This window comes from Schistocerca cancellata, chromosome 4 (genome assembly GCF_023864275.1).
Source record: "Schistocerca cancellata isolate TAMUIC-IGC-003103 chromosome 4, iqSchCanc2.1, whole genome shotgun sequence".
NCBI lineage: Eukaryota > Metazoa > Arthropoda > Insecta > Orthoptera > Acrididae > Schistocerca > Schistocerca cancellata.
Genome location: NC_064629.1, coordinates 843,972,172 through 843,985,733, shown reverse-complemented (window position 1 = coordinate 843,985,733; position 13,562 = coordinate 843,972,172). Strand labels below are relative to the sequence as shown.

The following is a 13,562-nucleotide window of genomic DNA, read 5'->3' as shown; positions in this document are numbered from 1 at the left end:
TGGGAATTCACAAAAAATATGATTCCATTTGGTGCCATTGGGAATTTGATATGATACCAAATACACTACATGCAAAAAGCTGGACTAAAGTTTACTATAAAGTGCAACTTTAATAATTTGAAGTTTCCTTTGATACACTAATTGGTCATACTATTATTTTCATTTTCTGTATTGGCATAATTTACCAGTACTTTTGCTGCTTTAGTAAAAATTCCTAGTTTGTTTATCAGATGATTCGCAACCATAAATCACTTTTAGAGGAAGAAGTATTGTTGCTTAACGAAGTGATTTATCTGATTTGGACCTCGATATGACTCATATGGAGGAAGATATTGAAACTGCTAAGCAGTGGGACCCTACTACATTGCATAAACAGTTTGTTCAGTCATAAAGTTATGGTTGAAATTCTGGACACTCAAGGCAAAGTTGAAGATAATGTTAAAGACTATGTTATTATGGCTTCAAGATGGTTACTTGACAGTTCAAACCATGCAGCACATCATTCGGCTCAGAAAATTCAATGCAAGACATGCCGCGAGCTTCAGTGCAGAATGAAGGATATGAAAGAAGTGTATACATCACATAACGCAATTTTCTCAGACCCTTCAGAAGATGAACTAAAAATATTTCAAATGGCTGTGAGCACTATGGGACTCAACTTCTGAGGTCATCAGTCCCCCAGAACTTAGAACTACTTAAACCTAACTAACCTAAGGACATCACACACATCCATGCCCGAGGCAAGATTCGAACCTGCGACCGTAGCAGTCTCGCAGTTCCAGACTGTAGCTCCTAGAACCACACGGCCACTCAGGCCGGCGAAGATGAACTGATACCTCTGCAGTTTCTCACAGCAATATTTAGTGATGATATTATCCGCTATCTCGTCGATCAATTTAACCTATGCTGTACACAGAAATTGGTGTATCTTTGGATACAAATGTTCCTGAAATAGAAAAGTATCTTGCGATGCACATTTTGGCAAGCGTTGTGAAAATGCCTAGTTACAGAATGTATTCGGCAGAGGCTACAAGATTTCCTCCAGTAGGTAACTCGCTGCCTAGGAATGACAGTACTAAAATGAAACAGAGAGACGAACATGATAACAACAAGCTGTTTAAGGTGAGGCCATTTTCTGACAAGATCAAACATATTTTTCACTTACTGAACCTGAGGAAGATAATTCAGCAGACGAATTAATCATTCCTTTCAAAGGTCGTTCATCTCTGAAACAATATCTAAGAAACAAACCACTCAAATGGGCTATAAAGTTTTTGCCCATGCTGGTTCCAGGGAAATTGTGAACGATCTTGAAATCCACCATGGGAAAGGAACCATGCATAATGATAGAGGTCTTGAAATAAGTGGTGACATAGTGGTAAGGCTTGTAGAAGGACTACTCAAATATAAAAATTTAAAATATTTATAGTCAACTGCTTAAACTCTTACAATCTTATTTCTGCATTGAAAGATCTTAAAATCTTGGCTGTTAGAAGTGACAGGCCCACAAGACTTCATGAGTGGAATCTAATTGAGAGCGTCATGATGGATACAGGGATTAGTGAACACAAAGTCATTGTAGCGAGGCTCAAAACTGTATCAACCAAAACCACTAAAAATAAACGCATAAAATATCTATTTAAAACAGCAGATAAAAATTCGCTTGATGCCTTCTAACAGAAAGTCTCCATTCCTTCCAGGCTAATTATGTGAGTGTAGACCAGATATGGCTCAAATTCGAAGATACAATATCGACAGCAATAGACAGAGTCATACCGCATAAGTTAATAAGAGATGGGACTGATCCACCATGGTACACAAAATACGTCAGAACACTGTTGCAGAAGCAACGAAAAAACATGCCAAATTCAGAAGAACGCAAAATCCCCAATACTGCCTAAGTTTCGCGGAAGCTCGAAATTTAGTACGGACGTCAATGCGAGATGCTTTTAATAGTTTCCACAATGAAATAATGTCTCAAAATATGGTAGAAAACCCAAAGAGATCCTGGTCGTATATAAAGTACACCAGTGGCAAAAAATAGTCAATACCGTCACTGGGCGATCGTGATGGAAATGTTACCGATGATGGTGCCACTAAAACGGAGTTTTCCGTAATTCCTTCACGAAAGAAGACGAAGTAAATATTCCAGAATTCGAAACCAGAACAGCTGTTAGCATGAGTGACATAAAAGTAGATATCTCAGGTGTTGCGAAACAAATCAATTAAGAAAGGCAAGTCTTTCGGTCCAGATGGTACACCAGTCAGGTTCCTCTCAGAGTATGCAGACACATTAGCGCCTTTCTTAGCAATCATATACAAGCGCTCACTTGACGAAAGTTCTGTTCCTAAAGACTGGAAAGTAGCACAGGTCACACCAATATTCAAGAAAGGAAATATGAGTAAGCCATTGAATTACAGGCCCACATCTCTGACCTCAATTTGCAGTAGGATTTTGGAGCATATACTGTACTCAAACATTATGAATCTCCTTGAAGAAAATGAACTAATTGATACATAACCAACACGGATTCAGAAAATATCGTTCTTGAGCCAGACAGCTAGCTAGCACTTTATTCCCATGAAGTAATGAGTGCTGTCGACAAGGAATCTCAGATTGATTCTATATTCCTAGATCTCCAGAAGGCTTTTGATACCGTTCATCACAAGCGACTATTAATCAAATTGAGTGCATATGGAGTAGGCCTATTGTCTCAGTTGTGTGACTGGATTCGTGATTTCCTCTCAGAGAGGACACAGTTCGTAGTGATAGACGGTAAATCATCGAGTAGAACAGAAGTGATATCTGGCATTCCACAGGGTAGTGTCATAGGCCCTCTGCTGTTCCTGATTTATATAAATGATCTAGGTGATAAACTGAGCAGCCCCCTTAGATTGTTTGCAGATGACGCTGTAATTTACCGTCTAGTTAAATCATCAGACGAACAATTCCAATTACAAAATGATCTAGAAAGAATTTCTGTATGGTGCGAAAAGTGGCAATTAGCACTAAACATAGAAAAGTGCGAGGTCATCCACATGGGTACATGGGTACTAACAGAAATCCAATAAATTTTGGGTATACGATAAATCTCACAAATCTAAAGGCCCGTCCACACGCAACGATCTGTCTGCGCGAATGTCTGCGCACATCACATCTGCGCAGACAGATCGTTGCGTGTGGACAGAAGATTTGCACCAACCTGAGGTGTGTGCAAACCTGGAAGTTGGAGTTGGAGGTTTGAGCGAAACCTCTCAAATCTGTGGGTTCAAACCACATCTGTGCAGACAAGTTGGAGCGTGTGGACAGGAGATCGCCGCAAATCTGGCGCGAAACAGCTGTTTGTTCAGTCTAGTGTTTGTATTTGTGCGCACAGGGCATTAAAATGGCTGATACTCGTCAGTGTTCTCGAGAGTTTGTAAGTGAATTCATTGAAATATATAGAAACCACCCATGTTTGTGGAAGATTAAAGTAAAGAATATAGTGACTGAGACAAAAAGACAGCAGCATACAATGCTCTAATTGAAAAATTGCGGGTATTATTTCACTCAACTCTTGTTTCGATATTGCAGTTGAAAATTCCAAATCCTCGTAGCTCCTTCCTGTTGCTAGGAATCTTAATGTTACCGCCAGCCGTTCATGAGGAGAAATTGCCCTTCTCTATACAAGTATTTTTTTCTCATAATATGAGGGGCTACAAGCTTTAAGAGATAATTATAAGTTTCGACATCCATCCGAAAATAATTTCGCCAGTCGTTAGGTTCGCCCTGCAACTCCCGCAGTAAATTTACGTGAGAAAACTGCTTTCGCTTTAGCAGCCACTGTCTACACCATTTTGACCGCTTTCTCTGTTTCCTGCGGTTGGTCTGAATGTTTTTTGCAACACAAGTTGCGAACACAGACCACAACAGAACTTCCTCCATCTCTATATTTCAAAATAAGTGAATTAAATTTTTGACGTTTACGGGGAGCGTAGTCGCTTGTTACTGATTTCTTTTCTACACCGACAGATGGCGGGCGAGTGGGGTTTGTGTCGTGTGAACACACCACATTTGCAGCGATCTTTTGCATGTACAGACATCTGCGCCGATGTCTGCGCAGACAGATCGTTGCGTGTGGACCGGGCTTAAGGGCTGTCAATCCGACTAAATACCTAGGAATTACAATTATGAGCAACTTAAACTGGAGAGACCACATAGATAATACTGTGGGGAAGGCAAAACAAAGACTGCGCTTTGTTGGCAGAACATTTATAAGATGCGACAAACCCACTAAAGAGAGTCGCCAACTGTTATTATTTTTTATTATCTTCATCTTTTTAAAACAAATTCTGTAGGCTGAAGAGCGACGTATTAAGCTGCTGCCAGCCCGCCCCCTTTAGGGGGAATCGAAACCCAATAAAGGAAAAAAAAACTAAAGAGAGAGCCTATATTACACTTGTCCGTCCTCTGCTGGAATATAGGTGCACGGTATGGGATCCTTACCAGGTAGGATTGACGGAGGACATCGAAAAAGCGCAAAGAAGGGGAGCTCGTTTCGTGTTGTCGTGCAATGGGGGTGAGAGTGTCACTGATATGATACGCCAGTTGGGGTGGCAGTCACTGAAACAAAGGCGGTTTTCCTTGCGTCAAGATCTATTTACGAAATTTCAATCACCAACTTTCTCTTCAGAATGCGTAAATATTTTGTTGACACCCACCTACGTAGGGATAAATGATCATCATAATAAAATGAGAGAAATCAGAGTTCGAACGGAAAGATTTAGATGTTCCTTTTCCCCACGCGCCATTCGAGAGTGGACTTGTAAAGAAGTAGTATGAAAATGTTTCGATGAACCCTCTGCCAGGCACTTAAGTGTGAATTGCAGAGTACCCATGTAGACGTAGATGTAGATGAAGATCTGGAATGAAACACTATCTCTCAGAGGGCTAGGGACTATATTCGTCCACTATTTGAGAATTAGAGCACTTAGCGACTTTCAACTAACTTTATACATAATTTCGTACCTTTACAAAACATTTTGTCACTGGAAGGAAAGAAGTTTATTGCTTACTACATTTTCCCTGTTCATGTAGTAAACTGCCACATAAGACCCGACGTTTCAATTTATTCCTTCTTCACTATAATTCTTTTCGCAACATATTTTGCAGACAGCATTCACAGATACCACTGAATGCGTTTGCAAAACTATGTTATTGTACGATACATAGTTCAGGAGATGTGTAGTAGTAGTAGCTTTATTCATCCGTAGATCTCTTTTGACAAGGATATAGGACATATCAAAGTATTTACAGGTTTATACCAATTTAAAATAAGCTAATTCGAATACAAACACATTTACAGACTTCTAGTTAGAGGCAATCATTAGATTTAGTCCTGGTACACAATAAATTTTTTACAAATAACTTTTTAAATAATGTAACGCCACACTGATCAGTCATATCTCACTATCAGTCACTACACACATTGTTTCATAACACTTCGCTCACTACACACGCAAACACACACACTGGTGATCTCTAGGCCATTTTCTGTACCACAACTTCCCATTTGCTATTCTGAAATACTTAAGTCAGCATCCCTCTATGATGAGTGAGATGTGAGCTCAGAAAGAGGAGGAGGTGTTAGTATTGTGCTATGCATAGCTTGGGGGTAAGTTTTTCTAGAAAAGGAAAAAAACATAGTGTGAAGGTGTTATGTGGAATGTTGGATGTTTTATAATCATTATTATTATTCATTTGTATAACATTTTTTGCCAAAACAAATTTATGCAATCAATAAAAAATAAAATACAACCATCATATTTAAAGTCCACCTATCTCTGTCAGTGAGTTTGGTTCTGATCCACTATGGTGCATAGCTGATGAAGTTTACACATGAACCTATACAGTGTGATAACAGTGCATGCTTTAGGATGTTTTGTGGAGGTGATAATTTCTGATAAGCACATCATCACATTTTTGTTTACAAATTTGAAGACAGTAAGAATTATGAATGAAGTGCATAATCTTCAAATGAAAGACCATTAAGTGAAAGACTTTCCAGTGAATGCAGCTTATCTGTTTGGAGACAGTTAGCTCATAACCTCTAATATAAACACCACTGCCATCAAAGTGACTGCTGTACTTAAAAATGTCTATAGTGTACAGTGTCAACAAAATATTAATAGTCAAATTACAATTGCTAAACCAGTGGAGCACAGTTCTGCCCTTTGGCTTCTACAGTTATAAATAAACATAGGAAATGCATAAAATTCAAGAAGTTTATATATACTATGTCTTCCATTTCACAGCATGTTTGTATACATTGAATGCCTTGTAAACATACACATATGTAGACTGTATACTTGTTACTTTGATGACCACGAATCTGGAGTAACATATGGACATATGGCACAATAATGTTCAAATGCAGAAGGCCATGGGAGACATAAGTCCATTCAAAAGATAGTTATGGATTCGCTTTCTTCAACCATCTCTGATGAAATGAGAGCTGTAACTTTGTGAGGAATAGTATGGAATCCCATTGATCAATATTTACAATGTGAAATACACTATTTTAATTAGATTGTATGCCATTTGATTTAAACTCTATAAGCATGTCCAAGCAGTCATTATATACAATATTGTGTTCCAACAACTGAAATACTAATGATAACGAAATATTTGATGACAGATAGGAAGATAAAGCTACACAACAAAGCAGCTGAATTTTTTTTGAGGATATTATGTAGAACAAAATTGAAAATGTGATTATTTTATAGGGGTCAAGGTAACAACTCACCAAAAATATAGGTACGGATATGTTGTACAGTTGTTTATAGTGTTTTCTGCTTTATATTCATATATCTGAGTGTGCATTTGTACATTAGGCTACTGTATATGCTTATATTTTTCTAGGACTGAATATGGTCATTACCAACTGAAATTAATTACCTGATTAGAAATAAAGATTGAAATTCAAGACTGAAATTATAATAAAACAAAAAGTATAGGCACTGAGGTGATGATAGACACATAAACAAAAGGAAAAACTTTGTTAGCTTTCAGAGGAATCCTTTTTCGAACTAAAGCACATGAAACACACCCTTTGCCCCCCCCCCCCCCCCACACACACACACACATGTGCTTCTATTGTGCCACATGAAATGAATACACTATGCCAAGAAAGTAATTTGCAGATTGACTGGAGTGAATAGTTGTGTCAGTAATGTGTTAGCAGGAACTAAAAATGTACATTTAGTTATGATACCAGGTTGCTGTAGCTGTTCATAGGTCATGAGGTAAAGCTAAAGAACTCTCCCTATCATACATTTTTGTCACATGCTGTACTTTATCAGGTATTGCCTTAAATTATGAATTGTCTTACAATATGAAGATTAAAAATCAGTTTGACCAACAGTAGTTTCATGTGAAAATTCAGTGACACACTGCATAGTGAATGTTTCTGGGTGACTTTCCCAACACACTGTAAGAAGAAATATGTCTACTGAATAGTTACTTTTGTAGAAGTACCTGCTCTGATCATGAAAGTTTGTAATACCAAAGAGATGTGGATAGCACTCTGAAACTCTCTTCATGGCTCTTACAATTCTGTTGTAAATACAGAACTCAGGTGAATAATGCCTTGCATCTTTCATAGGTTTGCCTTCATATTCCCACTTTTTTACCTTGACAGGAAAAAAACAAAATAAACACATTATAATATGTAAAACAGCATATAGTTTTTGAAGTGCTTACAGTAGCTCAACTGTCTAGATGATGTAGTCTATGTTTACAAAATTGTCCACTACACATACTTACAAAAATATCAATAGCAAATGCCAATAGTTTAATCCTGCTCAAGGGTCTTCTATGGACTTCTGATTTTGCAGCAGAACTGTTTGATGTGAAGCTGTTGAAGTGAAATAAGTATCAAAATTATCTTAAAATGACCTATTAAACCACAATATCTCTTATGAAATATGCATTTGCTTCTCGTTTGTAAGTAACACGACATATGTATAAATGCTTTTTTTCAACAAATTTAACATGCTTTTTGAGAGATGCTTTCTATGTAAAATGGCACTAACAACCAACCTGGGTAGCTGACTAATGGGATAAGAACATCAAATAGAACAAAGTGGAAATTATATATAAAAAATCATTAGAAATAGTTACAATCAGGATGAAGTCCATTACAAACAGTATTAAATGGTGCTTGAAAATGTTATTAGGAAGGCAAAACAACATGTGGTATGCAAATAGAGTGGCGTATTCTCAAGTTAAAGTTTAAAAAAATGGTCAGTTGTGAAGAAAGTGTCTGAACAGCAGCAGAAGGTCGAAGATATAGAGTCAAGTTTTAGAAATAGTTTACCACGTGAAAATGTTACATTCTGTTCTCTCTGTGAGGCACTGGACAGATTAAACAAAAAATATGAACACTAGGTCTCTTCTTTGATTTAACCAAAGCATTTGTGTTGATCATAAAATATTACTGTAGAAGTTGTCCGCCTGCTTAGCTGAGTGGTAACTTGCTTGCCTCCCAGTGGGGCTGGGTTCGATTCCCAGCTGGGTTGGAGATTTTCTCTGATCGTGGACTGGGTGTTGTGTTATCCTCATCATCATTTCATCCTCATCATCGACACGCAAGTTGCCGAATGTGGTGTGAACTGAAATAAGACTTGCACTTGGCGGCCGAACTGAATAGGACCTCCCACCTAACAATGCCATACAATCATTTCATTTCACATTTCACTGTAGAAGTTGAACCATTATGGAATAAGAGGAGTAACTCTCAATTAGTTCAGCTCATATTTTGAGAACAGCTATGATATGGATGGAGTCAATTGGGGCATTGATAATGGGGGTCATGCCTGAGGGATCAGTGCTGGAACCACTAGACTACAGTTTCGTATAATATGTAAATGATACATCAGGTGGGAGGGGGAGGGAGGGGGACATACATCATGGGTCAATGCTGGGACCACTAGCCTAGTGTTTCTTAAAACATATAAATGATATGCCTTTTAATATGACAGGTGATTCTAAAGTATTTCTGTCTGCTGATGACACTTGCTCAGTAGAGAAGGATGGCGAGTGCAACATAGGCAGTCTATCAAATAGTCCAATTCAAGATGCACATTCACAGCTAAATCACATTAAAACTCTGTTTTCATGGTTCCTAACACACAGTTCAATGAAAAATGTGTTTTTTTTTTACACAGGAGGGATATACGATTAGTGAGCCTGAACAATCCATATACCTAGGTACTGGTATTCAAATAAATGTTACTCTGTCATTTAACGCCAATATTCATGGGCTTGTTCAAAAACTGAATGCTCCTGTATTTAACATCAGAACAATATCTGCAATAAGTAATAGTCCAACATGGAAATTAATCTACTTTGGTTATTTTCATTCACTTACGACAGATAATACTATATTGTGGGTTAACTATTCCCACTCACAGAGGGTATTTTTGGCTCAGAAAATGGCACTTCAAGCAAAATATGGTGTGAGTTTTCAAATCTCTTTTCAAATCCTGTTTTGGAGTTTTGGAATTCTGACATTGGCCTCTCAATATATATTTTCTATAATGTCATTTGTTATTAACAATGTGCACTTATTCCCAATAGTTGGCAACTCTTACTGAGTTAATACTAGGTAGAAATCCAATCTGCATTTGGAGCACACCTCCTTCACTCTTGTGCAGAAAGGTGAGCTGTCATCTTCTTCTGCATCTATTTTCAATAACCTACCACAACATTTTAAAATTCTTAGCATTACTTCTTGATCTTTCACATCTAAACTGAAGAATTTCCCCATTGATCACTCCTTCTACTCAGCAGCTTGTCATCTGCATGTAAACTTTATTTTATCTACTCTTAAAAAAAAAAAAAAATATACTCTCAAGGACAGGATCGTTTTTCTGAAAAGTGATCTCACAGACAGTCCATCATTGTTGGAGTATATGATAGCAAATTCACACCAAATAAAACCTGGATCACAGTAAAGGGTGCTCAAACAGTCACACCAATACACACTGTATCCCTTCCCCTCCCCATCTGGCAGCAACATAGCATGTATTCTCACATGCAAACTATTATAAAGGTGCCAAATGCCAAAGTGCAATACATTTTCAACCCTGTTAATATGGCTGAAGTTGCTCAACCTATTCATCAGTGGGCCATGGTTGTACCCTAGAATGAATGTTGCAAACTTCGTTCGATTCCAAACTCAGCACAGTTACTGCCTGAAGATCACAACAGTTGGTGCAAACAGAGAACCCATGAGTGCCATCTGATTACCAATAATGATGACATATGAGTCACTAACAGTACTGACTCATTCCATAACAATGTAGATTTGCTTCTCACTATGATCATGTAGAACAAAATGCAAAAAATAAATAAAATACACCTCTATAATACCACAAGAGCACATCCCTAAACCCTTTGGCAGGTAGTGGCACGTATATCAAGTAAACAAGGTAGCAGTTGCCTGCAGTGCAAATATATTTTTGGAGGAGGGAGATGACAAACTTCAAACAGAAGTAAAGATTGACCTAAACAAAGAGACTTCATCAACTTCACTTTATCCGACATGCTTTATAGTTAATTATGAAGGTATGTGAGACTTTACAAAAGAAATGAACTCACAAATGACTCATTCCATCAGAATTGTGGAGGAATATGGTGACTTCTTACATCTGAAAAGATCTGCATTCTTTTCACACTCAAATATCCACAGTATGCCATGCACAACACAACATTCTGTAAAAGAACCTTGAAGCATGTTTAGTGGCTCCTGGAATATTTTAATTCTTGGGTTTTCCATAAATGTGACACTATTGGTAGGTTAGCTTGCTACTGTTCTGTTGTTCCTATTTCTCTTATAATTCTCACAAACTGTTGCTTCCTGACAGAACTTCACGTGCATTATAATATTTGTATCATTCATATAAACAGTTTATTAGAATTTTCATTTGTTTGTTGCAGACTGAGTGAATGGGGAGGGTGGTATGACGTATTAGTCAATTGACTAAATCTTTTCTTCATGCTTTGAATTTTTTCAGTGGGGTTAAGAGGCAACAATGGAGCAGCAGTCAGAATCACTTTTTTCTAAAATTCTTCAGAGCAGAACATCTAAAGTAACAGTAAGTAATTTAGGAATAAATGTAACAAATCACAATATTGTAGAGGCATTGAGTCATCAACAGGTACTTAAACAGGACTGAAAATTTTGCTAGCTTTTGGAGAAATCCTTTTTAGAGCTAGAGCATGTGCACACACACACACACACACACACACACACACACACACACACACACACACACACATGTATGACTACATCCAGCTGAATATGGTGTGCCAGGACTGTAGCTCTGCAGTTGTAGCTTTGGGCTATTCACTCATTCTTTCTTCCTGATAGAAAATTACAGTTTTCTGCACACAATGATTAGGGAAATTACAAAATTCATAGAGTCACAAAAAGTAATGACTGTTTTGGTGGATAATGTGTAGTTCGTGGCCAATGGGAGGACAACTGTCAACTGTCACATATTTACTTTGCAATATACACTCGACTGCAGAACAACAGCTTTCATTATAGGATACTATTATCTACAATAGTAGAAGAAATAATCTGATGATTCCAGAACATCTTGTCACAAGATATCACCATATTCAATATCTAAAACAAAGTTAATTTGCACTAATTAAGGTCACATCTTCTGAGAATTGTTTTAATTTTGTAAATCCTAAGTTATTACAATGAAATCAATCATATGCCTTATGGCATTCTTGATAATTCCTGTTCATTATTATAATCTTGTTTTAAAAACAGCAAGCACAGTTCTACGAGGGCAGTTCAATAAGTAATGCAACACATTTTTTTTCTGAAACAGGGGTTGTTTTATTCAGCATTGAAATACACCAGGTTATTCCCCAATCTTTTAGCTACACAACACTATTTTTCAACGTAATCTCCATTCAATGCTACGGCCTTACGCCACCTTGAAATGAGGGCCTGTATGCCTGCACGGTACCATTCCACAGGTCGATGTCGGAGCCAACGTCGTACTGCATCAATAACTTCTTCATCATCCGCGTAGTGCCTCCCATGGATTGCGTCCCTCATTGGGCCAAACATATGGAAATCCGACGGTGCGAGATCGGGGCTGTAGGGTGCATGAGGAAGAACAGTCCACTGAAGTTTTGTGAGCTCCTCTCGGGTGCGAAGACTTGTGTGAGGTCTTGCATTGTCATGAAGAAGGAGAAGTTCGTTCAGATTTTTGTGCCTACGAACACGCTGAAGTCGTTTCTTCAATTTCTGAAGAGTAGCACAATACACTTCAGAGTTGATCGTTTGACCATGGGGAAGGACATCAAACAGAATGACCCCTTCAGCGTCACAGAAGACTGTAACCATGACTTTACCGGCTGAGGGTATGGCTTTAAACTTTTTCTTGGTAGGGGAGTGGGTGTGGTGCCACTCCATTGATTGCCGTTTTGTTTCAGGTTCGAAGTGATGAACCCATGTTTCATCACCTGTAACAATCTTTGACAAGAAATTGTCACCCTCAGCCACATGACGAGCAAGCAATTCCGCACAGATGGTTCTCCTTTGCTCTTTATGGAGTTCGGTTAGACAACGAGGGACCCAGCGGGAACAAACCTTTGAATATTCCAACTGGTGAACAATTGTGACAGCACTACCAACAGAGACGTCAAGTTGAGCACTGAGTTGTTTGATGGTGATCCGTCAATCATCTCGAACGAGTGTGTTCGCACGCTCCGCCATTGCAGGAGTCACAGCTGTGCACGGCCGGCCCGCACGCGGGAGATCAGACAGTCTTGCTTGACCTTGCGGCGATGATGACACACGCTTTGCCCAACAACTCACCGTGCTTTTGTCCACTGCCAGATCACCGTAGACATTCTGCAAGCGCCTATGAATATCTGAGATGCCCTGGTTTTCCGCCAAAAGAAACTCGATCACTGCCCGTTGTTTGCAACGCACATCCGTTACAGACGCCATTTTAGCAGCTCCGTACAGCGCTGCCACCTGTCGGAAGTCAATGAAACTATACGAGATGAAGCGGGAATGTTTGAAAATATTCCACAAGAAATTTCCGGTTTTTTCAACCAAAATTGGCCGAGAAAAAAAATGTGTTGCATTACTTATTGAACTGCCCTCGTACATTGACAGACTGCAGCTCATACTGTAAAAGGATAGTTGAGCAACCACTGGATAGGTATCTAGCTAGTAGAACAGTTCATGATGGGAGGTGCTTTCCATGGTATACAGTCACTGTAAAGAAACTTCTAAAGAGACAGAAATTACTTTGTAATAGGTGTAGCTAGTTTATAACTAGTTATAGATAGAGAGATGCTGAATGAAAAGGCTGTCATGAGAGCAATGTGTGAAGCCTCCAATGACTATCATAGAAGATTATTGTCAAGAGGTCTTTCACAAAACCAGAGTAATTTTGGTCATTCATGGAGACTGTTAGTGATACCAAAGTTAGTGTCTAATCACTCATGGATGATACAGGAACTGAAACTGAGATTAGCAAAG

At 38.4% G+C, this 13,562-nt stretch overlaps 1 protein-coding gene across 1 annotated transcript in view; it reads right to left on the bottom strand.

Annotated features, from left to right (window-relative positions):
• Positions 1-13,562, bottom strand: part of LOC126183621 (uncharacterized) — a 227,241-nt gene that overhangs the window by 13,853 nt on the left and 199,826 nt on the right. The window contains exons 14-15 of the mRNA XM_049925739.1: positions 7,805-7,895; positions 7,517-7,671 (exon numbers count right to left, since the gene is read on the bottom strand). Of these exons, the coding sequence (XP_049781696.1) occupies positions 7,517-7,671; positions 7,805-7,895 (246 nt within the window). The remainder of the gene's footprint in view (positions 1-7,516; positions 7,672-7,804; positions 7,896-13,562) is intronic.